Source organism: Sorex fumeus, unplaced genomic scaffold (genome assembly GCF_029834395.1).
Source record: "Sorex fumeus unplaced genomic scaffold, SorFum_2.1 ptg000002l, whole genome shotgun sequence".
NCBI classification, from domain to species: Eukaryota; Metazoa; Chordata; class Mammalia; order Eulipotyphla; family Soricidae; genus Sorex; species Sorex fumeus.
In genome coordinates, this window is record NW_026606059.1 from 28,290,332 (window position 1) to 28,314,753 (window position 24,422).

Consider the following 24,422-nt stretch of genomic DNA (forward strand, 5'->3'; position numbering starts at 1 on the left):
AATTAAAATGTAGAGTACTTTTAATATCTGTAGAAAATATTTAAATCACATATGAGTTATAAACTTTCATTTTAAAAGTAGGACTGTAACACTGTCCTCCCATTGTTCATCGATTTGCTTGAGTGGGTCCAGTAATGTCTCCATCATGAGACTTGTTGTTACTGTGTTTGGCATATCGAATACGTCTTGGGTAGCTTGCCAGGCTCTGCGTGAGGGCAAGATACTCTCTGTAGCTTGTCAGGCTCTCTGAGAGGGGTGGAGGAATTGAACCCAGGTTGGCCAGGCTGGTCAAATGCAAGGCAAGCGCCCTACCACTGTGTTATCGCTTCTTTATACTTTTACTTGTTTCATGGGACTATAGGAGATTCTCCACCAAAAAAAAATTAATAATAATCCTTGATTGGTTTCTAGAATTCATCTCCTGGTTCCTGTTAGCTCTGGAAAGTGGTGTCATTTGAATACAGTCTCAGAGTCTCAGTGTACTACTAGATCTGCCAGTACATTCCAATTTCCATGTACAGAAATAGGCCTTAGCAACTTTCAGACCCTCTCTACAAACTTTGAGGTATTTTATTTGGGGGAGGGATTATTAGACTGGAGAGCATACTTGGCAATGCTTGGGAATTACTACTGGCTTTGTACTCAGGAATTATTCCTGGCAGTGCTCAGTGATCATATGGGATGCCAAGGATTGAAGTGGGTTTGGCTGCGTACAAAGCTGAGTACCCTATCCACTGTACTATCACTAGCCACTTGAAGTGTGTATTTTATAGCTAAAAACAATAACACTTTTTCTGGTTAGGGAAGAATTCTCATATTATCAAAGGAATTTTTCCCTGCATGTGACAGAAGGAGAAGGAGGAGGAGGAGGAGGAGGAGGAAGAGGAGGAGGAGGAGGACAAGGAGGAAGAGGAGGAGGAGGAGGACAAGGAGGAAGAGGAGGAGGAGGAGGAGAAAAGAAGAAGAAGAAGAAGAAGAAGAAGAAGAAGAAGAAGAAGAAGAAGAAGAAGAAGAAGAAGAAGAAGAAGAAGAAGACAAATAGTATATTTTTAGAAAGATATGTTCATTGTAATTATAGATGGCTTTTAAAACACATTAGTCAACTGTGTGGAAGTAAATAAAGGGATACTGAACTGTGTGACTCACACAATCGCATGGTGAAGATTACAAAGTTCCAAATAGATAATAAGCATGTTGAAGAGAACAAAATAAAAACTGGATGCCGTTTTCCTATTGACTGGGTGAATCTCACTTTTGTGAGACAAATGAGGATTTTTAAAATACAATAACTACCCTAATGTTCCAGTTACGTTCACTCATACCAATGTGGCTTGTAACTCCAAACAGAAGAGTTTTCTCAAACTTTAGGTCTACTTTATCGTCATTAAAAATTGTTCATTATGCTCTGAAAATTTGGAATTCTTATTCAAAACAATAAATTGCATTAAACCCTGGTAATCTTCTTTATTAATAAGCATTTTAATATATGTGTTTCTACTTGAAGTTTCATATGTAGAGGTATATCTGTTTAAGTATATATGTTTTCATATGTTTGTGTGTACACAAAAGCTATGCAAATGGATATAATTTTCCATTTTATAAAAAAACTCTTTTCTGTCAAAAGATGATCTTATTTGACACCATAAACTGTCAAGACAAAGATCAAAGATATGATAGGCACCGCCTTCCATTTGAGGTTAAAGCAGTGTCATTCATTACTGTTAAGAAAATGATTTTCTCTAGAAAACTTATTAATATTAATGTACTATTAAGGAGTTTTATAAGTACTATTTTTATAGTTATCATCAAGCCTATACTATTAACCAATACTTGACAGAAGATGATTTTATTCCCGTAGGTGACAACTAAATGGACAAACATTTAGTTCTTTAGGGGGAAGAAGTCATGTGACTAGGGGAGATCAGGTATACTAATAACCCTCTTTCAAGACATAAAACAGCCTCCCACAATTAAAAAAATTTATCACATCTCTAATATGCTGAGGTTGACAAATTCTGTTTACATTTATAGGCTTTTTCTCACTTGCATTAATGTTCTTTCATCCTTCAAAGTTAGAAGAGGCAATCTGAATTATCCAAGAGTTTGTTCTCAACAATGTAGCATAAGTGGCATCCTGTTATTCTTTCCTTTGTTCCCTGCTCATTCATAGCTAGGATAGTTGCTTCCAAAAATTTCACACCACAGAGACTGGCCTACATCCACAAGAACAAAAGCAACCAATGCTGGCACGGATGTGGCGAGAAAGGGACCCTCCTTCACTGCTGGTGGGAATGACGGCTGGTCCAACCCTTTTGGAAAACAGTATGGACGACTCTCAAAAAATTAGAATTTGATCTGCCATTTGACCCAGCTATAGCACTCCTGGGAATATATCCCAGAGAGGCAAAAAAGGATAGTCGAAGTGACATCTGCAATTGTTTGTTCATTACAGCACTCTTTACAATAGCCAGAATCTGGAAAAAACCTGAGTGCCCAAGAACAGATGACTGGTTAAAGAAACTTTGGTACATTTACACAATGGAGTACTATGTAGCTGTTAGAAAAGATGAAGTTATGAAATTTACATACAAGTGGTACTACATGGAAAATATCATGTTAAGCGAAATGAGTCAGAAAGAGCGGGATAGACACAGAAAGGTTGCATTCATCTGGGGAACATAAAGCAACAAAATGGGAGACTAACACCCAGGAATGGCTGAGATTAGTACCAGGAATTTTGCTCCATGAATGGAAGGCCAGCCACACGTTCTAGGTGAAAAGGAAGCTCAGATAGAGAAGAGAGCATCAAATGAAGGGTGTTGTGAGGACCCTCCCAGGGTGGGAGAAGCATGCTAAAAGTAGTCTATAGACCAAACATGATTGCCACTCAATGCCTCTCTTGCAAAACACAGTACCCAAAAGAAGAGAGAACAAGGGGGAATACCCTGCCACAGAGGCAGGATGGGACGGGGGGGGGAAGGGGGGTGGGAGGGGATGCTGGGACCCGTGGGGATGGATGACGGGCACTGGTGGAGGGATGGGCACTTGATCATTGTATAACTGAAACTCAGGCACAAAATTTGTAAGCCTATAACTGTACCTCATGGTGTTTCACTAATAAAAAAAGAAAAAAAATGAAACAAAAGAAAAAGGTACATTTTTGTGGCACCTAAAAAAAAAAATATGTGTATCTTCTGTCACATGTAAAATCTTTTAAATCTAGATACTGAATTTATTGAATAATGGTATATAATCAAAGTTCAAAGGAGTTTGTGCCCCACGAGTGGCTCTCCGGCACAGACAGGGCTCCAGAAGCAAAAGGACGTAACACAGAGCCCCGCAGCTTGTGGAAGAAAAGTGGTGAATGGACTATGTGTTAATCCACGGCACCATGCCTGCCCGGGAGGGAAAGGGTGTTGCTCCCTTCCGCCTTTTTCCCCCTGGACAGAAAGATGGTGGCTGCCTCGGAGCTTTTTGGAAAGCCAGGTATGAGCCAGAGGTGACGGGGCAACTGAAACTTCATGGGAAGGGGGTCGTTCCCTGCTCATCCTTCATGCTCTACCGAGGTCATAAGTTGCGCCCCAGGAGCAGGTCTCCGGCACGGCCATGACTCCAGAGCCACAGAAACCAATCTAACAATTATCTGGCTCTCTGCAAAAATACTTCCTGGCTTAATAAGTAAAACATCAGAAATCCAAAATCTTGCGGCCGCTAACATCATTTGGTTCTTGTAACCAGCTGTAGAAAACAAATTATTTCACAATGCCTTTTCAGCAGGTCTGATTTGGGGGTGTAAACTCTAAACAATAATAGTGCATCTTTTGTCGAAACAATGAATCTAATCAAAGTAGATAGAGTGTTAACTAGAATTCATCTGCCTCAGAGGCATTGGGAGGGGTGGGAGGGGGGGTATATTGGGGTTCTTGGTGGTGAAAAATGAGTACTGGTGAAGGGAAATGTGTTTGATCATTGCATGACTGAGACTTAAACCTGAAACCTTTGTAACTTTTCCCACAGTGATTCAATAAATAATTTTAAAAAAAGCCAAAGTTCAGAGGAGAAAGAATATGTGTACTAGATCCCAAAGGCTTCGACAATATATTAAGCCAAACTGGGTGGTTAAAAACAATAGAAATCTACTCTCTTGCATCTTAGGAAGGCTGAAGAAGAAATTAAGATGTCAACAAGGACATGCCTCTTTCTGACACTAGAGAAGAATCATTGCTACCTCCTTCTCTTTATAATGACTTATGTGTTCTTTGGTGGTGGTGGCAGTCTCTCTCGCCTGCCACATGCGTTCAGTGGCCACGAGCCACCTCCCCTACCCCAGCCTGCAGCCACCGCTAGCAGACGCATGAAGGAGGGAACAGGGCAACCAGGCTGGTTGGTGATGGGTTCCCATTTTTTTTCATTCTTCCCACCCGCCTCTTCGAGTCTCCCTGAGCACCCCATTCCAGTCTCACACTGCCCCTCATTCCCGTCTCCTCATGTTCCCCATGCTAGTTTCTTTCTTTCTTTTTTTTTTTTTTTGCTTTTTGGGTCACACCCGGCAATGCATAGGAGTTACTCCTGGTTCATACACTCAGGAATTACTCTTGGCGGTGCTTGGGGGACCATATGGAATGCTGGGAATCAAACCTAGGTTGGCTGCGTGTAAGGCAAACACCCTACCTGCTGTGCTATTGCTCCAGCCTCCACCCCCTATGCTAGTTTCTCTGTGAGCTCCTTCTCGCAGCCTTGGTCTAGTGCCCAACCTCCAAGCATTTCAGGTAGCAACTACACCTAGGTCAGCTAGCACAATAACATGTGAAAGCTCTTACTTCTGAGTGGAACTTTTCTAAGACTAAGATATCCTACAGCAAAGAGATCTGCTCAAAGTCGAAATACCATCTATAGAGGTGCGTTTCTCCTTTCTTAGTCCAATAACCATTTAAACATTTATCTTAATTCTACTTTTTTAATATTAGTCATTTTGTATGGAGATAGAAGAGATACATTAAGCTTGTAGGGTAACTTTCTACAAGATATTTGGGAACATCTCACTGTAGATCCCAGACTACAGTGCTCAGGCCATATTATTCTTTCCTAACCCTAGCAGGGTTCTAATCTAGTTGTTACTCTTTGGATCATGGCAGAATTTGCCCATGACCCTGCTGTTAATTTACAGTTAAGTATTATGGTGCTTGGCCTGTCCCATTTCGATACAGGGTAGCTCACAGCTTGCCCTGGGTCCATCCAGACCCTGCTTTTGGAGTGCTAGGAACTAAGGGCAACTAAGGCTTAAGTAGAGAAAATAGATGCCCAGGAGTGAATATTATTCAGAGTCAATTAACTCCCAAGTTACAAAGCATAGCACTGTCTTCTTGTGTCTATGCAAAAAGGACATTACTCTGAAGTATTGTATCACTGTATCACTGTCATTCCGTTTATCATCGAATTACTCAAACAGGTGCCAGTAACGTCTCTATTTCTCCCAGCCCTGAAATTTTAGCAGCCTCTTCTTACTCATCTTTTCCCAACGATTGGCGGCTCTTTCAGGGTCAGAGGAATGAGGCCTGTTGTTGTTACTGTATTTGACATATTGAATACGCCATGGGGAGCTTGCCAGGCTCTGCCCAACATTACTCTGAAGTAAACTATGAAAAAGGACATAAGGGAAGGAGAAAAGCAACATTTCACTTACAAATACAAATTCAGAGATTTGTGAGGAATTTGATTTTACAAGTCACAGGTATTGCTTAGGGGAAATAGGTGATTAACCGGTTGGGGAAGAGGGCACTGAGAAGTTAAAGATAAACACAGAGAAATGAGAGTGCCTCCGGAGCACTGTGAATGGTGTAACCCAATAAACCTAAGCTCCCTATGGCCAGAAAGAAATGACAAATCAATTTTATCCTACGAGGACCCAGCATTTAAACTATTGCAGAGAATGTGTAAGAGTGTTTGTGCATAAGTGTCTTCAAATCACTGTGACATGTAATTTAAAATAAGCAAAATACTTGATCAAAGTGTAAAATAATTTTATCCAATAGCTCACTGCTATTAAATTTTTGTAAACCCATCATCTTTATCAGCAAACTGTCTAAAATCAGATTTTTTTATTTAATCTAATGGGCTTTGTCTATTGAACTTTTGTAAATCCATCATCTCTATCTGCAAACTATTTAAAATAAAAACTTAGTATTAGAAAATCTCATATCTGGAGAGAACTCTAGAGAGAAACTAGTGGATTTTACTTGCTATTACTTGCAGGTTAGTAGCATAAATTTTTCAAGACAGGTGAGGGTCAGCATAGCTTAAAAGCGACATACCTTACAACCTTCTAGACAGCACTCAAGTGTCTCATCATTTCAAGAGAGGCAAATCATTTAGCTCAAAATTCACATTAATTACTTCCTAAAAGCCTTATCTTCAAATACAATTACATTGGCAGATTAGGACTTCAGCATATGAATTAGGGGAAGGTCTCAATCCATTGGTAGCTTAATCCCTACATCTCATGTGAAGAAAGTATTAAGTCAGTTGATTGTCTCAGATTTAAATTGCAAAAAAAGACTCAAGCTGTAACTCAATATATGCCTTTTATTTGAATTTGAGAGCTTTTTCAGTATCCAAGATGATATCCTTTTGTATTGGTAACCTTATACTATCGTTATAAAGCATTCATAGACACTTTTAAAACTCATAGCTTCAATGGGCTGGAGAGATAGCACAACATGTAGTGTGTTTGCCTTACATGCAGTCGACCTGGGTTCAATTCCCAGAATCCCATATGGGAGTAATTTCTGAGTGCATGAGCCAGGAGTATGCATCGCAGGGTGTGACCCAAAACACACACACACACAAAAAAGACTCATAGCATCAAACAAAACTTAGTGAGGCTTTCAATGAAAGTCTAAGATTGTAGTTCTTTTTTTAAAAAATTTTTTACTTTTTGGGTCACACCCAGAGATGCTCAGGGGTTATTCCTGGTTCTGCACTCAGGAATTACTCCTGGAAATGCTCAGGGAGCCATATGGGATGCTGGGAATTGAACCCAGGTCAGCCTCGAGCAAGGCAAATACCTTACTCACTGTGCTATCACTCTAGCCCCTGAGATTGTAGTTCTTAAACTTGACTATGACCTTAGTGACTTAGACCTCAAAGAATGGAAACAGTTTGATATGTCAACACGTTAACTATTGACAGTAATATACATTTCTTTATAGTTCTGGACACCAACAAAAAAATTTAACATGTAAAATATTTTTACTATTACATATGGTTTAAACTTGATAATAATCTTATGGGTGCTGTGATACTTGTACTATAAAAAAAGAATTGTTTTAGAGCAACACATAAAAGGAAACATATAGGAATGAAGTGCTAAGGATCTGTGATTGACTTTCAAAGATTTCAAAAAATGAAACAAATATGTATCAAATCTCAGTGATGGGTGTGTGGTGGATCATTACATTATTATCTGTGTATTTTTTTCTAATTGTTTTCTCTCTAAAGATATGTCTGAAACATTAGAATGTATTGTGTGATAAAATTGCCTTAATCTTGGAATTAAAATATTATCAGTGCATTTATTAGTGCTGACTACTCAGTTGTGCATGTGTGATTCGTGTAAGAAGATAACAAAATAAAGAAGAAACCTGCATTTGTTTAGAGACACATCTTATTCTACCTGTTTCTACTCTTGGAGGTACATAAGGAACAACTATAACTCTATAGAATTTCAGGATAAAAAAACAATGGTTCCATTTTGAGTTGGATGAAAAAAACTCAATTTTTTTATACAAAAAAAAAACTGTATAGGGTGGATAAAAAGACCATTCAAGGGACTGATAAGCATGCTCTGATGCAGCATACAAGGCTTCTATTGGCACCCACGGTTCCCAGCACCTCTCGGATTGATCCCAGAGCACTAAGTTAGGAATGGTATCTAAGCACTGCTGGTTGAGAGTCAAAAACCACAACACACACACACACACACACACACACACACACACACACACACACACAGTACTGCTATTCATAGCTTAATGACTTAAGACATAACTATCACTGTCACTGTCCTCTCGTTGTTCCTTGATTTGCTCAAGCGGGCCCAGTAACATTGTGAACTTGTTACTGTGTTTGGCATATTGAATACATCACGGGTAGCTTGCCAGGCTTTGCCGTGCGGGCAAGATACTCTCAGTAGCTTGCTGGGCTTTCCGAGAGGGGCGGAGGAATCGAACTCAGGTCGGCCACGTTGGCCGCTTGCAAGGCAAACGCCCTACGACTGTGCTATCGCTCTAGCCAAGACACAACTATACAGCCTTTTAATCATCACTACAAGCATAAATCTATTATCTCAAAAAATTTCTTCCTGCGATCATAGAAATTTACAATTATTATATAAAAATGTAACTTAAAATTTCTAGCAGAATTTTAAGACAAGAATATAATATTGTTAACTCTAGATCCTACACAGTGAGGTAGACAATTTGATTTTAATAACAATCACTGTTCATTTTTGTGATCTAATGTAGATGCAAAGATAAATTAACTCAGAAAACATTAGTCCACACACAACTCAGGTTAAATGCAGAATTTGTATGAAAATCACAAGCACAAGTACACACATGTGCGTGAACACACACACACACACACACATTCACCTTAAGCTTCAATTTGACTATTCGAAAGGCTAGAAACCTTCCCCCTTAAGGGTATTCAAAAAGTCAGAAATATATATGCATATATATATAATTTATATATGTGTATATATAATTTTTTGTCACTTGTTCTGGATTTTTTTTCTCCCAAGATGAAATGCAGGAAGCCAATTCAGAGTACCTAGTAAATTCAGTCATTTTAAGGGTCTCATGCTTCCTCATTTCACCCCAGCTGTCCCTCCATGCACTATTATTGTTCCTACCCAGAAATATAGTGGCCAGGGAAAGAATTAATATAACCTTGGGTTTAGGTGGAGGTTCCAGCCTACCAGTGGGACTTTTAGTCAATACAGCTTCTCATTTCACTTCTGGTGTGAATGGTGTGTGTGTGTGTGTGTGTGTGTGTGTGTGTGTGTGTGTGTGTCTGAGCAGGAGGGAAATACACCAGGAAAACTGTGCTCACACACTCTCCTGCCTCCAGTTTTTTCAAAGACTGCGATTTTGCCTCTGAAAGCTATTAGCCATCATGACATCCCAGTTTTCAGATATCACGATAAATTTATTCTTTTATTTGACAAATAACTCACAATTGACCTAACAAGATTAGAGAATTTGAAACCATGTTGGGTTAGAAAAGATGCTTAATGGAGTTACAAGAAGGAACACTAGCCCTCACCTTTTCAGAGGAAGATGAATGAGGTGTGTGGAAGCACATCTGGGCACGTTCGTACCAACTGTCCCTGGGAGTTTACAAGAGTAAATGCTCAAATACAGAGGGGCTAGAAACAAAGAAACAGTGTGATTAGTCAACCCGCTCACCATTTTACTAGCGTTAAAATAGTGTATAGAATATTCTACTATTCACAAAGCAAAAATCACCTTAATTCTATCCTCTGAGAAATCACACATTATGAGTGCCTTGAGACATAGATTTCCACATGCTTGAAGAGGTTTGCCTTGACAAATCTAACTTTAAAAAAATCCAATCCATCATTATCAACCCTGCAGTGGAAACTTTAGGTGGCAAAGGTCAGAAAACCCAAATCATACAGGCTTACACGATGAAGGCTATTAATCCAGAGTCATGCATGATGTTTCTCTCTGTCTCTCAACTCAGCTGTCCTTTGTGATTACTTGATTTGAAAGCATTCTATACTGAAAAGATGGCTATCAGCTCCCTTAGTCTCCCAGATTTAAACCCTCAAGGAATTACTTCTCCTAACTATTAGTTGCTGATGCAAAAGATCAGGAATTGATTCCAGCTAGTTGTGTAGTTATATCTGAACCATTTTGACCAGGAGAATAAGAAACTTGAGAATACTAAACACTTGGGAAATGGAGAAGAGAGAAAGAATACTTTTTTTCCTCACCCTAAATGTGAGTAGTCAAGCAGTGCTGCTTATTCAATCACAGCAACAGAGGAAGCTTTAAATTTTTGCTCATGGTTCTCTCAATATACTCTACTAAACTTACTCAAAACTATTATCCTTTCTTCCTAATGGTCTAATGTTGTTAGATGTTTGTTGCCTAGTTTCTTCTGTCAGGGAAGTGGTTCTTCTGACTGGCTTCTCACTCTCTTAGGATATAGACACCTGTTCCTTATCTCTCAGTTGCTGACTTTCAGGTTGTAATCTTCCACCGTGCACTCATGAGAGAGAAAGAGAGCGAGAGAGAGAGAGACAGAGAGAGAAAGACACACACACAGAGAGAGAGAGAGAGAGAGACTAAACTTTCTCATTAGCATTGTCCAGTGTGGTAATCATCCAGAGGGCCCTTGAAAGACAGTGGTTGGTTTGTTTTAAATCATTGCTTTATATGCATAATGTGGGACAAGGAACTCAATGGAGGCAAATTTGGCTCCACCTGGGTGATACGTTAGATAAAGTTGCACAGATTATGCCAGATGGTGCTTGGAAATGTCAGAAAACTGTCATCTTGCTGCCTCCTATATGGTTGACAATTCTGTACTCAACGGTTAGATATTCTAGGCTAAGTTAGGAGTGAATCCATTTCTAAAGCAAAAAGTTTCAGTCTGTCTGTTCTACTACTTTGCTGATAACCGAATCACTTTGATTTCTATGGAGATAATGCATCATTAAGTAACAAAAAAAAATGCCTATCTTTGAAAACTCTTGAGCTTATTAGCCAACTTGGCTTGAAACATGCCTCAGGCAACCACAAGGAAGTCTGAACTCGCAAAGGAGTGCAGAGAAGCAATCAAGGAAGAACTCAAAGAGAGAAGAGCAACAGTGCTGGCAGATGCGGCAGAAGCTGGGGAAAGCATTCGCAACTCCCGTCTGTCCTTCACAAACTACAAGACCAAGATGACTGCCCTCTGACGTCCTGATGGATCTATCACGTCTTCCAGAAGGGCAATGGAGAAGTTTATCCATGGCTTCTACTTGGATCTCTTCGTTAGCCACATCCACCTGCCCACATACCAAATTCCGCAGGATGGATATGTTGTTCCCAAAGTTCTCCCTTCTGAAATCTGACACACCATTTTGTCAGTAAAGAAGCCAACAACACAAGGCCCAGACAAGGTCAGACCCAAACATCTCATCAATACACTGTCTCGTCTCTTCACACGATACCTGTCTGAATGCAAGGTTCTGTCCCAATGGAAAACCAGCAGGACTGTTACTACTGTACAGGAAGGGAGACATCCATAACATTGGCAACTATCGCCCCATCTGCCTATTGTCTGTCATCTACAAGTTGTTCTCTTGAGTCTTCCTGAATAGTGTTGGCAGAACACTAGATGAAGGACAACCATGCGTGCAAACTGGGTTCCGCAAAGGATTCAGCATGATCAACCATTTCTACAGCATAAGCAAGCTCATTGAGGTTTCTCAGGAGTTCAAGATGCCACTCTGTCTAATGTTCATTGATTTAAAGAAAGCCTTTGATTCTGTTGAGATGGAAGCAGTCACAGAAGTCCTAGCCAATCAGGGCATTCAAACTCAATACATTAGGATCCTCCGTGAGCTGTATTACGAATTCACTACCAGGATCTCACCATTTTACAAAGTGATCATCCATGTCAAGAGAGGGGTTTGGCAGGGTGATACCATTTCACCAAAACTCTTTAGCACCACTCTCGAGAACATCATGCGACGACTGGAATGGGAAGGAATGGGAGTGAAGAGAGACGGTCAGCAACTACACCACCTCTGCTTTGCTAATGACATGGTTCCAATAACACCAAACATTAGCCAAGCAGCACAAATGCTGGCCAACTTCGACTTTGAGTGTGGAAAGGTTGGATTACAGCTGAATCTCAGGAAGACAATGCTCATGAGAACAGTCTTTTTCCTGATGCTCCTTTTGCTCTCACAGGAACGACCATCTCCGAATGCAACAGTTATGTGTACCTAGGTCAAGAAGTCATGACAAATGACCTGGCACCTGAGACACACAGGAGGAAGAGAGCAGCTTGGAACACCTTCAAGAGCGTCAAAAAATAGTTGAAGACAAAGAACCTCCGACTCTGAGCACATCTCTTCGATTTCACTATTCTTCCTGCATTAACATACACCCCAGAGTCCTGGACACTTCGTAAACAGGATGAGAACGCTATTCGGGTCTCCCAAAGAGGAATCAAAAGAGCTATGCTTGGAGTATCACGCTTCACTCAAATGAGAGAAAGAGTCTGGAGTTCTGACCTCCATTGATGGTCAAGAATCAGGAACGCTGTCTCGTTTGCCAAGGCATTCAAAATCAGATGGGCTAGACACGTAATGAGATTTGGAGACGACCGCTGGACTAGAGCTGTTACCAACTCGATTCCATGAGACGTCAAAAGATATGTGGCCATCCATCTATGAGATGGTCAGACTTCTTTGTCAAGACCCTGAATGATCGGTTTGAGGCTCTTCGTGTTCCTAGAATGAGCAGATGCCATTGGGCTACATTAGGACACGACAGGGTCGAATGGAGACATTACTGGCACCCGCTCAAGTAAATCAATGAGTAACGGCATGTCAAGTGATCAAGTAACAAAGGGATCTGAAAGATCATAGATCTAGAATTAGTTTGCTTGGATTTGATTCCACAGTTATGTAACTTAAATGTATCCTTAAAATCATCTTAATGTAAGTGAAAAAGTGCAACCACTGTCTTTTAATGCTTTATTTTCGCTTGTATTTTAAAAATAAACATATTACTTGCATCAGTGAATGATTATAAAGATTAAATAGGAAACTTCATGTGAAAAGTTTATTACAATGTCAGGTACATAAACCCTCCACAAATGTCTGTTGCTATGATTTGTAGTAATTGCATTGACACTAAAACAGTGTAATGACTTAGGACTATAGATTTTGAAACTGGATCATCTCTATTTGCGCAATCTTGGGTAAGTTTTAATTCCCCCAAGGCCTAGTCTACATATTCATAAAATTGGTACTACAATAATACCTGAGTAACCAGGGCAGAAAGGAATATTTAGCTATATACTTGACTCTCATGTATTTATCATTGTATTCATTTAAAATGTCATTTTTGGGGGGTCACGTCTGGTGATGCACAGGCTTTACTACTGGCTCTGCACTCAGGAATTACCTCTGGCAGTGCTCGGGGAACCATATGGGATGCTGGGAATCGAACCCGGGTCGGCCACGTGAAAGGCAAATGCCCTACCCACTGTGCTATCTCTTCAGCCCCTCTAAAATGTCATTTGAAGGGTTCTGATAATTCAACTTTCTTCACAGGAAAAAAAAGATGTTCCCTAATTGTCATTTCTATGCCAAACATTTAGAATTCTGGAGCTGCAAAAGTGTTCCTTCTGCTACAGGCATTACTCACTGTCAGCTGTAAACATCCTTATGTGGGCCCAGGAGAACAGTGTCCAATCAGCAGATCATCAGATTCACTGGTTTGGCAATGGAACCCTAGGGTGACAGTTTCAGGGCAGACAGGTGAAAACAAATGCACTAGACAGTAGTGTTGTGGATGTACGTGACGCTAGGGAGCCTGGAAAGTTGGAGAATGGTTCTGCAGGTGGAGTAAGCACTCACCATTACTTACCTTCTCCATTTGGTCAAGGATTCGTGTCAGACAGTTCCTTTAGGTTCAAATCTCAGATTATTTGTTAAGTTCTGGGTAATACCACAACAGAACAGATCAACTTCAAGATCTATAAGTGCTTTCTGAGATTTTAGGAAAAAAATATCTTTTCTGAGGATACGTTGAGGCCGTATGTAGCTAGTCATGGAGCACATGATTTAAACATTCTTGGGCCCCTGTTTTCTTGTCTTTTCCAAACAGTATTTTAATGTTACAATTCCCATCTTCAGATGTGGAGAAACTGGAGAACTGAATAGTTTCATAAGACCACAAAGCACAGAGGAGGCAAGGATTGTCTCAAAATAATAGGATGAGCCTAACTGAAAGAAATCCTCAACTTATTAGCCTAACAATTTTCCAAGTTTTTATCTACAGAGAGAACTCCCAGAAGAAATTTGGGGCACTGTTTTTTTCTGATGCGTGTTTTAAAATTCAACCAGACTAAACAATGGCGACCACAAGGAGCTATTCTCCCACTGCCAGGTGAAAGGGGCTGAGGGATGGACTGTTTTTTTCCAGTTCTAATTTCTGTGATAAGTGATCCCAGTTACCTGGGCTGCTGGGCTGGGAGTGGAGGCAGAGAGAGCCGGTTGTTCACACCGACTTCCAATTTTTGTATGAGCAAGTTTAATCAGTTCCTCAGCACAGCCTTCCTTTCAAGTCTCTGGAAACATCTCAAGAGAGAAAATAACACTAAGAAACACAGAAATCTTTTCTCTTCTCTGCAGGCGTTTGTCACGGGGCCAGTTCCTAAGTGCACAAACTTTTGGCAGACAGAATCACTTTGATATACTTTTCCCAGGGTTCAAAAAGAAAAGATAAACAAAGAACTTGTGACTTCAGGGGGAGGAAAGGTAGCCAGGAGTTTATGAGGTAGCTCATCTTCTTTGCATTTCTGGCAAAGGGGGAGGAGGGTGAAAAGAAATCACCTTGTTAGTGGTTTCAGAGACTGCAGGTTTGGTGCCTGAGGGCATTTTCTGGGCTGACTTTCTGGGTTCCTGCAATTTTCCACAGGTAAAGCAGAGGGCAGCTTCTGTCAGCAAAAGTTGACTCCAAGGTTTTGTTTTGGTTGGCACTTTTTCCCCCCCAGCTAATGGAAAATATTAATCCATTAAAACTGGTTCTCAAAAGGTATATGATTTTCTTTAAGAATAGTTCTCAATGAATCAAATTCAATAGGAAATGCAAAATAATTGCGATTTTCTTTAAGAGAACAAAAAGGATAGGCTGAAAGAAAACATTTAATTATCTGTGTTCTAACTTTGGCAGTTGATTTATTTCTTCAAGGATAAGAGTTTTTACACCCATGTGAATATTCAAACTGTTCAGTAATGTTTAGAACAAGTGTTTACATAAATGGCATGGAGATGATGCCAGCACTGCAATTTATGTTATCTAGACCATGTTCAAGGGTGAGCCTCCGCTGATATGTGCAGGTGTCAATGTGTTAAATATTTACCATATGTGTAGTCTATGCCTTCACTTTCCTGCAGCTCTCCAAAAAGCTTACTTGCCAGTCAGATTCTATCCCCTCTCAAGTAAAATAGTCTTTAAACAAAGAAAGTGACTACTTGTTGAGAGTAGACTTCTCTGGATATCTGCCAAGAGCTTGCAATGCAAGAAATAAACCTCACTTTTGCTTTTCAGTGGAATTGGATCAGGGCCAAGAAAATATAGCACAAATCAAATGCCTTCTCTGATGACGTTGCGCCGATGATGTCATCATTGGAGCTGAAACTCGGAAACCCCGCAGGATCTCAGTTGTGATAGTCACTCTCCCCTCAGTCAAGTGAATTATGCTTTTCTTGTTCTCTGCCAATTTATGAAGAATGAGAACATTACCTTGTCTGATGGGACTGTGGTAATATGTGTCACTGGAGGTATGCTTGATGTTTCTGATTTTCTGGTTCCAAGCTATAGGTTTAAAAAGTCTAGGCACAGAATTCAGAGTGATGCTTCTTGGTAGTATCTTAAAAATATTGAAAAAGTCCCTGTACTTCTTCTGTCATGCAGAAACTCTTCAATTTAATATAGTCCCATTTCATTTTTTGCTTCTTTTTTTTTGCTGACAGAAAAGAAAATACCTTTGAGGTCTAAATCATAGAGCAGTCTGCCTATATCCTTTTCAGTGTATATTATGGATTCTGAAAAGTCTGATCCACTGTGAATTGACTTTTGTGTAAGGTATGAGGTATGTATCCAGTTTTATTTTTTTGTACATGTGATTATCCAGTTTTCCCATCACCATTCATTAAAAGTTTCTCATTACTACACTTCATGTACCTAGTTCCTTTGTCGAAAATTAGTTGACTCTAGATCTGAAGGTTTGTCTTTAGGTACATGATTCTAACCCATTGGTCAGGAAGTATTTAAAGGAAGTATTTAAGTCCCATCACAAATCACAAATCACAAATCACAAATCATCCTGTTATTCGTCGATTGCCTCGAGCAGGCCCCAGTAACATCTCCTTCATCCTAGCCCTGAGATTATATTCAAGGCTCTTTAGGAGAATGAGACCCATCATTGTTACTGGTATTTGGCATATTGGGTATGCCACGGGGAGTTTGCCAGATTCTGCCGTGTGGGCAGGCTACATTCGGTAGCCTGCCAGTTTGTCCAAAGTAGGAATGAGATAATAAGATGTTATAATAAGATGTTGCGTGGCCGCAAATGCGGCCGCGCGGTTCCAGGAGCTTGTTTTTATAGTCTCTGAGTATTGGCCGTTGATGGGATTACATGGTGCCAGGGGGCCAGTTGGTGGGTGTGACCCCCGCCTACTGGAATTCAGAGGATCTGGGTGTAGGATGCTCAGCTCCGATCCGAGTAGGCTTGGAGATCTCGGCCACGGGTCCCACTTGCCTTAGTGTCTCTGCCGGTACCTTCAGGTGTGCAGAGAGTGGTCTCAGCATGGTGGTGGCTGGTCCTGGAGGTCTTCGGCTGCCGGAGCCCTAGTCAGGGCGGGAAGGAAAGCTCAACCCGCTCCCCTCCAAGGGGCACCGGTGAGGACAGTCAGGCGCGGGGGCAGGAGACTGCACTGTTCTCTTCTGGGAGCTGGTTTTTATAGTCTCTGTAATCCCATGGGACTTGCCGGCCACCAGTGCCTTCTGTGTGGACATGACCACAGAGGGCGGCGTGGACTCCCGGCGGCCGTCACGAGTGCAGTAGTGATTGTTGAAGAGGTTGTGGCTGGGGCCCACGGGGAGCTTGGGAGGAGGCTGAGTCTGCTTGGCGATCTCCTGGTACCGGAGCTGCAGCTTTGCCTGCAAGTCATGCCCAGATGCCCAGTTCCGCAGCATCTGGATGAGGCTCGTAGCCGACGCCATCCTGGGCCGCCGCTGCCGCCACTACTTCCACTACCCAGCCGTTGCCACACTCCAGGACGCTTCCCGGACCCGCGCAGCCGCAAGCGGCCGCGTGACACATCATAATACACTAAATACCCATCTTCTGGAATTGTCGTACCATATTTGATAGGGTTCAGATATGGTAACACCTACAAGGGTGATTAGAGGTCGCCCCAAAAGCCTCTATCCCTCTCAGAAAGACTGGCAAGCTACCGAGAGTATTCCGCCCGCACGGAACAGCCTGGCAAGCTATCCGCTGTGTATTCGATATGCCAAAACCAGTAACTACAACTGGTCTCATTCACCTGACCCTGAAGGCTTCACCGACATGGCAGCACTGAGAAGGATGAGAAAGGAGAGGCCGACAAAATCTCAAGGCTGACCTAGGCTGCCACAATGAAGGAAGACAAAAATGATCATCTGTACTTTCGATGCACATATGCTAGCATCAGATGCATCCATCGAGGACCTGATGGTACAAGCACGAATGATCAAGTACGACATCATTGGTCTGACCAAGACAAGAAGGCACGAATCTCACCATGCCGTTTTCGACACTGGAGAAGAATTGTTCCTCGGAACATGCGATAAAAGAGGTGTTGGAGGCATCGGTGTCCTTGTCAACACAAACTTGGCCAAGAGCATTGATTCATTCGGATGCCTAACAACCTGAATCAGACGTTTACATTTGAATAGATGTGGCTCACTGCCTGCAGTTTCTAGCTTCGTTGTCTACGCACCAACATCTCATTATGATGAAAGAGAAATCGAGAAGTTCTACATGGAGCTAGAGAAGTTCTATAAAGAAGACCACACCTTCTACAAGATCATTGTGGGTGATTTTAATGCCAAGATAGGACCGAGAAGATCAGCTGAAGAACTTCACATCGGGACCCATGGCCTAGAATGGAACGAACAGGGTGAGAGACTGTCTGAGTTCATCATGTTGACCAAGACCATTCATGGTAACTCACAGTTCCAGAAGGCAGAATCTAAACGATGGACATGGGAGTCTCCCAGTGGACGATTCCACAACGAAATAGACCACATCATATTCAATCGACGGTTTTGCTTGACTGATGTCGCTGTTGTCCCAAAATTTCGAACGGGATCGGACCACCGTCTCCTTCGTGCAAAATTCTACTTCACAGAGCGGGGAGAAAGGGCTGCAAAGTTCAAAAAGAGAACTCCCAGAATGACCACCAACTGGGAACTCTTTGGTACTATTGCGGCAACATGGGAAGATGCCATTGTTGACAACATTGATGAGGAATACGATCGACTGGTTCAGCACCTCCATGAATGTGCGAGGAACGCCAAGAGAGAGATAGCCACAAAAAATCGCCTATCTTCGAAAACTCTTGAGCTAATTCGCCAGCGTGGTTTGACGCATGCCTCAGGCAACCGCAAGCTAACGTCCGAGCTCGCAAAGCAGTGCAGAGATGCGATCAAGGAAGACCTCAAAGAGAGAAGAGCAGAAGTACTGGTAGATGCGGCAGAAGTCGGAAAAAGTATTCGTAACGCCCGCAGGTCCTTTGCCAACTATAAGACCAAGATGACTGCCCTCCGACGTCCTGATGGATCCATCACATCCTCCAGAATGGCAATGGAGAAGATTATCCATGACTTCTACTCAAATCTCTTTGATAGCCATGTCCACTTGCCGACATACCAAATTCCACAGGATGGATATGTCGTTCCCAACGTTCTCCCTTCCGAAATCTGACAGGCCATTTCGTCGGTAAAGAAACAAACAGCACCCGGCCCAGACAAGGTCAGACCTGAACACCTGAAGAACCTGCCGTCAGTACTCATCAATACACTGGCTTGGCTCTTCACTCGCTACCTGTCTGAATGCAAGGTTCCGTCCCAATGGAAAACCAGCAGGACCGTACTACTGTTCAAGAAGGGAGACATCCATGACATTGGCAACTATCGCCCGATCTGCCTATTGTCTGTCATCTACAAGTTGTTCACTCGAGTCATCCTAAATAGGATTGGCAGAACACTAGATGAAGGACAACCATGCGAGCAAGCAGGGTTCCGCAAAGGATTCAGCACCATCGACCATATCCACACAATAACCAAGCTCATTGAGGTTTCTCGGGAGTTCAAGATGCCGCTCTGTTTAACGGTCATTGATTTAAAGAAGGCCTTTGATTCTGTTGAGACGGAAGCGGTCATTGAAGCCCTAGCCAATCAGGGCATTCAAGCCCAATACATCAGGATCCTCCGTGAGCTGTATTGTGGATTCACTACCAGGATCTCACCATTCTACAAAGAAGTGATCGTTGATGTCAAGAGAGGGGTGTGGCAGGGTGATACCATTTCACCGAAACTCTTCAGTGCCACCCTCGAGAACATCATGCGACAACTGGAATGGGAAGGAATGGGAGTGAAGATAGATGGTCGGCAACTACACCACCTCCGCTTTGCTGATGACATTGTTTTAATAACACCAAACATCAGCCAAGCGGCACAAATGCTAGCCGACTTTGACCGTGAGTGTGGAAAGGTAGGACTACAGCTGAATCTTACGAAGACAATGTTTATGTGAAACAGCCTTGTTCCTGACGTCCCATTCGCTCTCAATGGAACGACCATCTCCGAATGCAACAGCTTTGTGTACCTAGGTCGAGAGGTCAACATGACAAATGACCTGGCACCCGAGCTGCGCAGGAGGAAGAGAGCAGCTTGGAACGCCTTCAAGAACATCGAAGAAATAGCTAAGAGGACGAAGAACCTCCAGCTCCGGGCACATCTCTTTGATTCCACTGTTCTTCCTGCATTAACATATGCCTCAGAGACCTGGGCCCTACGCAAACAAGATGAGAACGCTATTCAGGTCTCCCAAAGAAGAATAGAAAGAGCTATGCTTGGAAGATCACGTTTCACTCAAATGAGAGAAAGAATCCGGAGTTCTGACATCCGTCGACGATCAAGGATCAGGGACGCTGTCTCATTTGCCAAGTTGTCGAAAATCAGATGGGCTGGTCACGTAATGAGATTTAAAGACGACCGTTGGACTAGAGCTGTTACTGACTGGATTCCACGGGATGTCAAAAGACCGCGTGGCCGCCCACCTACCAGATGGTCAGACTTCTTCGTGAAGATCATGAACGATCGGTTTGAGGCCCTTCATGTTCCCGGAGCGAACAGATGCCATTGGGCTACACTAGCTCGCGACAGGGACAAATGGAGACGTTACTGGCGCCCGCTCGAGCAAATCGACGACTAACGGGAACTTAAGTGATTAAGTGATTAAGTAATCCCATCAACGGCAAGACTCAGAGACTATAAAAAACAATTCCCAAACCATCCTGCTTTTATTATTAGAGCTTTATAGTATAATTTGAAGTTAAGTAATGAGCTATGTCACAATTTCTTATTTCTCGGTATGGCTTTGACTATCTGGAGTGTTATATTATTTCATAAAATGTTTGTTACTGATGTTATTACAAGTCCTTGAAGATTATAATTGGAATCTGGATGTGGACTGCATTTAATCAATATAATTTAGGTAGTATGTTCATTTTGACAATATTAATTCTTCCAGTTTGTGATCATATAATATTTTTCTATCTTCTAAGATTTTATCTTATCACTTTCATAAATGACATAACTTTCATGGTATAGGTTTCTAATATCCTTTTTAAAATTGATTTCTAAGTATGCCATGTTTAGAGACATTATTTTCTATGTTAGTAAACTCTTTGATCTTTCTCTTTTAGCTCATTATTTGAATATAGGAATGCAATAGTTTTTTTGTGTGTAGACTTTGTACTGGCACATTTGTTGTATTGAGTTTTTCTTTCTAAGAATTTGTCAGTGAATTCTTTATGGTCTATTATGTTTTTTATCATGTGAATTGAAAATACATAATTTTGATTTTTTCTTTTATAAATTGGATCCCTTTGATTGTTTTTTCTTGCCTGATTGCTCTTGTTAGGATTTCTAATGCGATTATAATCTTTTAATGAAGAAATGGAATAGAACAAACTAGCCAGTGACATTGATAAGACTCATAGAAGAAGTTGTGGGGCCTTCATGAAATTTGTGAGGTACCCTGCATCTTCCATACATCACCATTTAGAAACATAGAGATTCATGGGCAATGCATACAGATTTCATACAGAGGCTTTCTTCTGAAGATGAGCAAACAAGTTCATCCATATGTCATCTTATATTTGCCCTTCGGACTGACATTTTCTGACTTTGTTCCCAAATTAGGGATATGTTCTGCTGTGTCTTATTTCTGTGGTCCATGGTCCATTCAAACTAGTCCTATGGAAGAGGTAAGCTCCACTGTAGCCACAATTGCTCCTGGTTTGTAACTTTCCTATTGAAAACATTTTGGTTCGAAAATAAGATGAAGATGATACTAGAGGAACTCTCATGCCAGACAATACAGAAGGTACATCTATCCAATTCTCAGTTCAAGGAATTCTATAAAAGAAGTTAAAACTCTCAGTTGACACATTGAGTATTAAAAGGAAATGATCACTTAAGGAACAATTCATCAAAATCAAGTGCATTATTGTAGGAATACTCTCTTCCTGCATACTTGTTCAGAAAAGAAACAAAGAGAAAAACTAATCTTCCTTTACCCTCTGAGTCAATGCATTTTTATTGGAATTATTTTTTATTCAATAATAATGAAAGCAACAAATAATATTTATTGTACAATTAGTGTTTTAGGGCTGGAGTGATAGCACAGTGGTAGGGTGTTTGCCTTGCACGCAACCGACCCCTCTGACCCAGGTTCAATTCCTCTGCCCCTCTCGGAGAGCCCGGAAAGCTACCGAGAGTGTCTCGCCTGCACGGCAGAGCCTGGCAAGCTACCCATGATGTATTCAATATGCCAAACACAGTAACAAGTCTCACAATGGAGTCGTTACTAGGCCCGCTCGGGCAAATCGATGAACAACGGGAGAACAGTGCTACAGTGCTTAGTGTTTTATACCAAACATTGGACTAATACCTAAAATAAGTCTTCACAATTATTTTATGAGTTAGCAGCTATTCTTAACTCTAACTGGTATTAGAGTGAGATGATTCAGTGGTTTGTTGGTAATATATGTTTCAAGTTTGCATAGTTTGCAACTGGTGAAGCGATTTATAACTTAGACCTAGGAAATCTGACCATAACGTGTCTTCTTAATTCTAAACAATGTGACTTATCAAAATTTTAAACTATAAATAATTGTTTAATTTGTCTTAAACCATTTAATCCATTAGAATTTTAACTTTATAACTGTGATTACTATGCTGAAACTGTTTCTTACTCCTTTTTTTCTTCATGAGAAATAAGACAAGTGTAAAATTAGAACAATATCCTATTTTGTTACTTAGTGAATAACTTTATTATCATGTCAGCCAATACTGAAATCCTCATTTAATAAAAAAAGAACCTCTACCACCACATTACCTTCATCATTAATATTTATAACATGTGGCTAAAGGATTTAAAACTCAACTGTATTGTTCCAACAAAAATTCAAAATCTTCCAAATTGGCTATAGGGTCCTACTTCTGAAAGGTCTACTCTTCAAATATAGGCCTCTTGCCAAGGTGGCTGACAAAGTGGTCTCAAAATTTGAAAGTTATCAGAACATCTTTTGGCAAGTTAAAGAGGTTCCAAGTGTGACATGGACTCATAGAACTACATTTCCAAAAATTTTAAAAAGTAACTCCTTCAGTTGTATGTAAGAATTTAACCAGATGTTCATTATGATGAAACTTCGCCAAGTTAACTAAGCAAGGACTATTTATACTCTACAGTGAAACTGACCTTATTTAACATAACACAGAAAAACTCAACTTACTTTCAGAAACATTTAGCCATAATTCTCCAACATTATAGCATTTAACTTTCTGAAAATTAAAAGCTGTATATTGGGATGAAGATAAGTATGGAAAAATCGTTTCTCAGCTATTTCTGAATTTTCCATTTTTGTAAGATGTTTCTAAGATTTGACACCAAAGATGCATCAATGTCACAGGAGATTCATCATTGTCCAATCACCACATTACTGTAGGAAGCAGCCGAATCAGTTAGTGGAATCTTTTTCTGATCTTATTTCTCTTAGTATTTCAAAAGAGAACATTGAAGAGGATTCTGTTTCAGGCATAGAGAGTGCCTTCAATTTCTCATTAATCTCTTAAATCTTAGACCCCCAGGAAACAGACTTTCTCCTTCCCTCCAATTTTCAAACTCCATATGCAAGAGAATATAGTTGTTCGTTATATAATCTCAGAAGACAATTCCATCTTGACACTATCTGACTCAATGTTTATTTATTTCATCTTGTATTCCCAATTTTCTAATTCATTAACTTTGTATATTTCCTCATATTTCCTGATACATATCCTCCATGATCTTATGCTTCATCTAAATCAATTTTAGTCCTAGAAGAAGTTAGTCCATTTAGGAGAGACGCACAGGAAGTAAGTACATATAACTCTTTCTCAGAAATAGTTTCAAGATATTCATGTAATAATATAATATAAGCATTTATTTAACAAGTACATTGGCAACTAAATCTGTTCTCCTATGTGTCAAATTTAAATATTTAAAACATTTCCTATTTTTGGACTGAGACATTAAGGCTATATTGACACATAAAGAAGAAAAATTTTATTTTCTTCTTATATTATTGTTATTATTAATATTTGGATCACATCCAGGAGTGCTCAGGGCTTACTCCTGGCTCTTTGCTCAGTGATTACTCCTGGAGGGCACAGGGGTCCATATGGAATGTTCGGGACAGAATCCTGTTGACTGTGTACAAGGCACTACCCCTGGTAATACCACTCCTGCCCCTACTTGCATTATTTTTATAATAAAAATCAGGTCCAAAACTTGAGTTCACCAAAGTAAAGGATGAGTCTCAATTAAGGAAAGTTTTGCTGAAAACATCCCAAACACCCCATTGTCTTGTCTAGTCTGTCTCTTGGTAAGCTAAATGCTTTAATTTTAGCAATACCCATATAAGTTTTTTAATTTAGGTAATTTAAACTCTCTAACAAAAAAATAATATTCTAACCAGTATGGCTTATATCCTTTGTTAAGTATAAAGATGTCTTTAACTACAATAATACAGTATTTCCTCCAAATTCCCATAGAACCTTATAAACCAAAGTTATCAGCCCCAGTGGCACCAGTTGCTGCACTTATAATTGAGGCATTACCACGACACAGATCCTAGATTCTTCACTTTTCCCTCATTAAAAAGCCCATATTTATCATCACATTATCAACAGTACTACTGTTGATAATGAGGCTGATACACTTGCTATCAACAGCGAACGACTGACAACCTCAGAGCAAAGATATCATCCATGTAAAATTTTTTAAAAATA

At 40.6% G+C, this 24,422-nt stretch overlaps 1 protein-coding gene across 1 annotated transcript; it reads right to left on the bottom strand.

Moving 5' to 3' along the window:
- Positions 1 to 14,826: 14,826 nt before the first annotated feature.
- LOC130022027 (NADH dehydrogenase [ubiquinone] 1 alpha subcomplex subunit 7-like) lies at positions 14,827 to 17,048 on the bottom strand. The gene is made up of 3 exons (XM_056112749.1): positions 16,769 to 17,048; positions 15,558 to 15,629; positions 14,827 to 14,918 (listed from the first exon to the last, which is right to left on the bottom strand). Exons 1-3 carry the CDS (start codon positions 17,037 to 17,039, stop codon positions 14,827 to 14,829), a joined length of 435 nt encoding a protein of 144 aa, XP_055968724.1. The 5' UTR covers positions 17,040 to 17,048.
- Between the last annotated feature and the right edge of the window lie 7,374 nt (positions 17,049 to 24,422).

Excerpts from the sequence above, each read along its gene's own strand:
- LOC130022027 (XM_056112749.1), bottom strand. The coding sequence starts at position 17,039 with ATGGCGTCGGCTACGAGCCTCATCCAGATGCTGCGGAACTGGGCATCT. Across the intron at positions 15,630-16,768 it reads TACAGAGACTATAAAAACCA|CTTGGAACCAGAAAATCAGA; the intron begins GCTCCCAGAAGA and ends TTAAACCTATAG. Across the intron at positions 14,919-15,557 it reads CCACAGTCCCATCAGACAAG|AAAATCGCAATTATTTTGCA; the intron begins GTAATGTTCTCA and ends GTTCTCTTAAAG.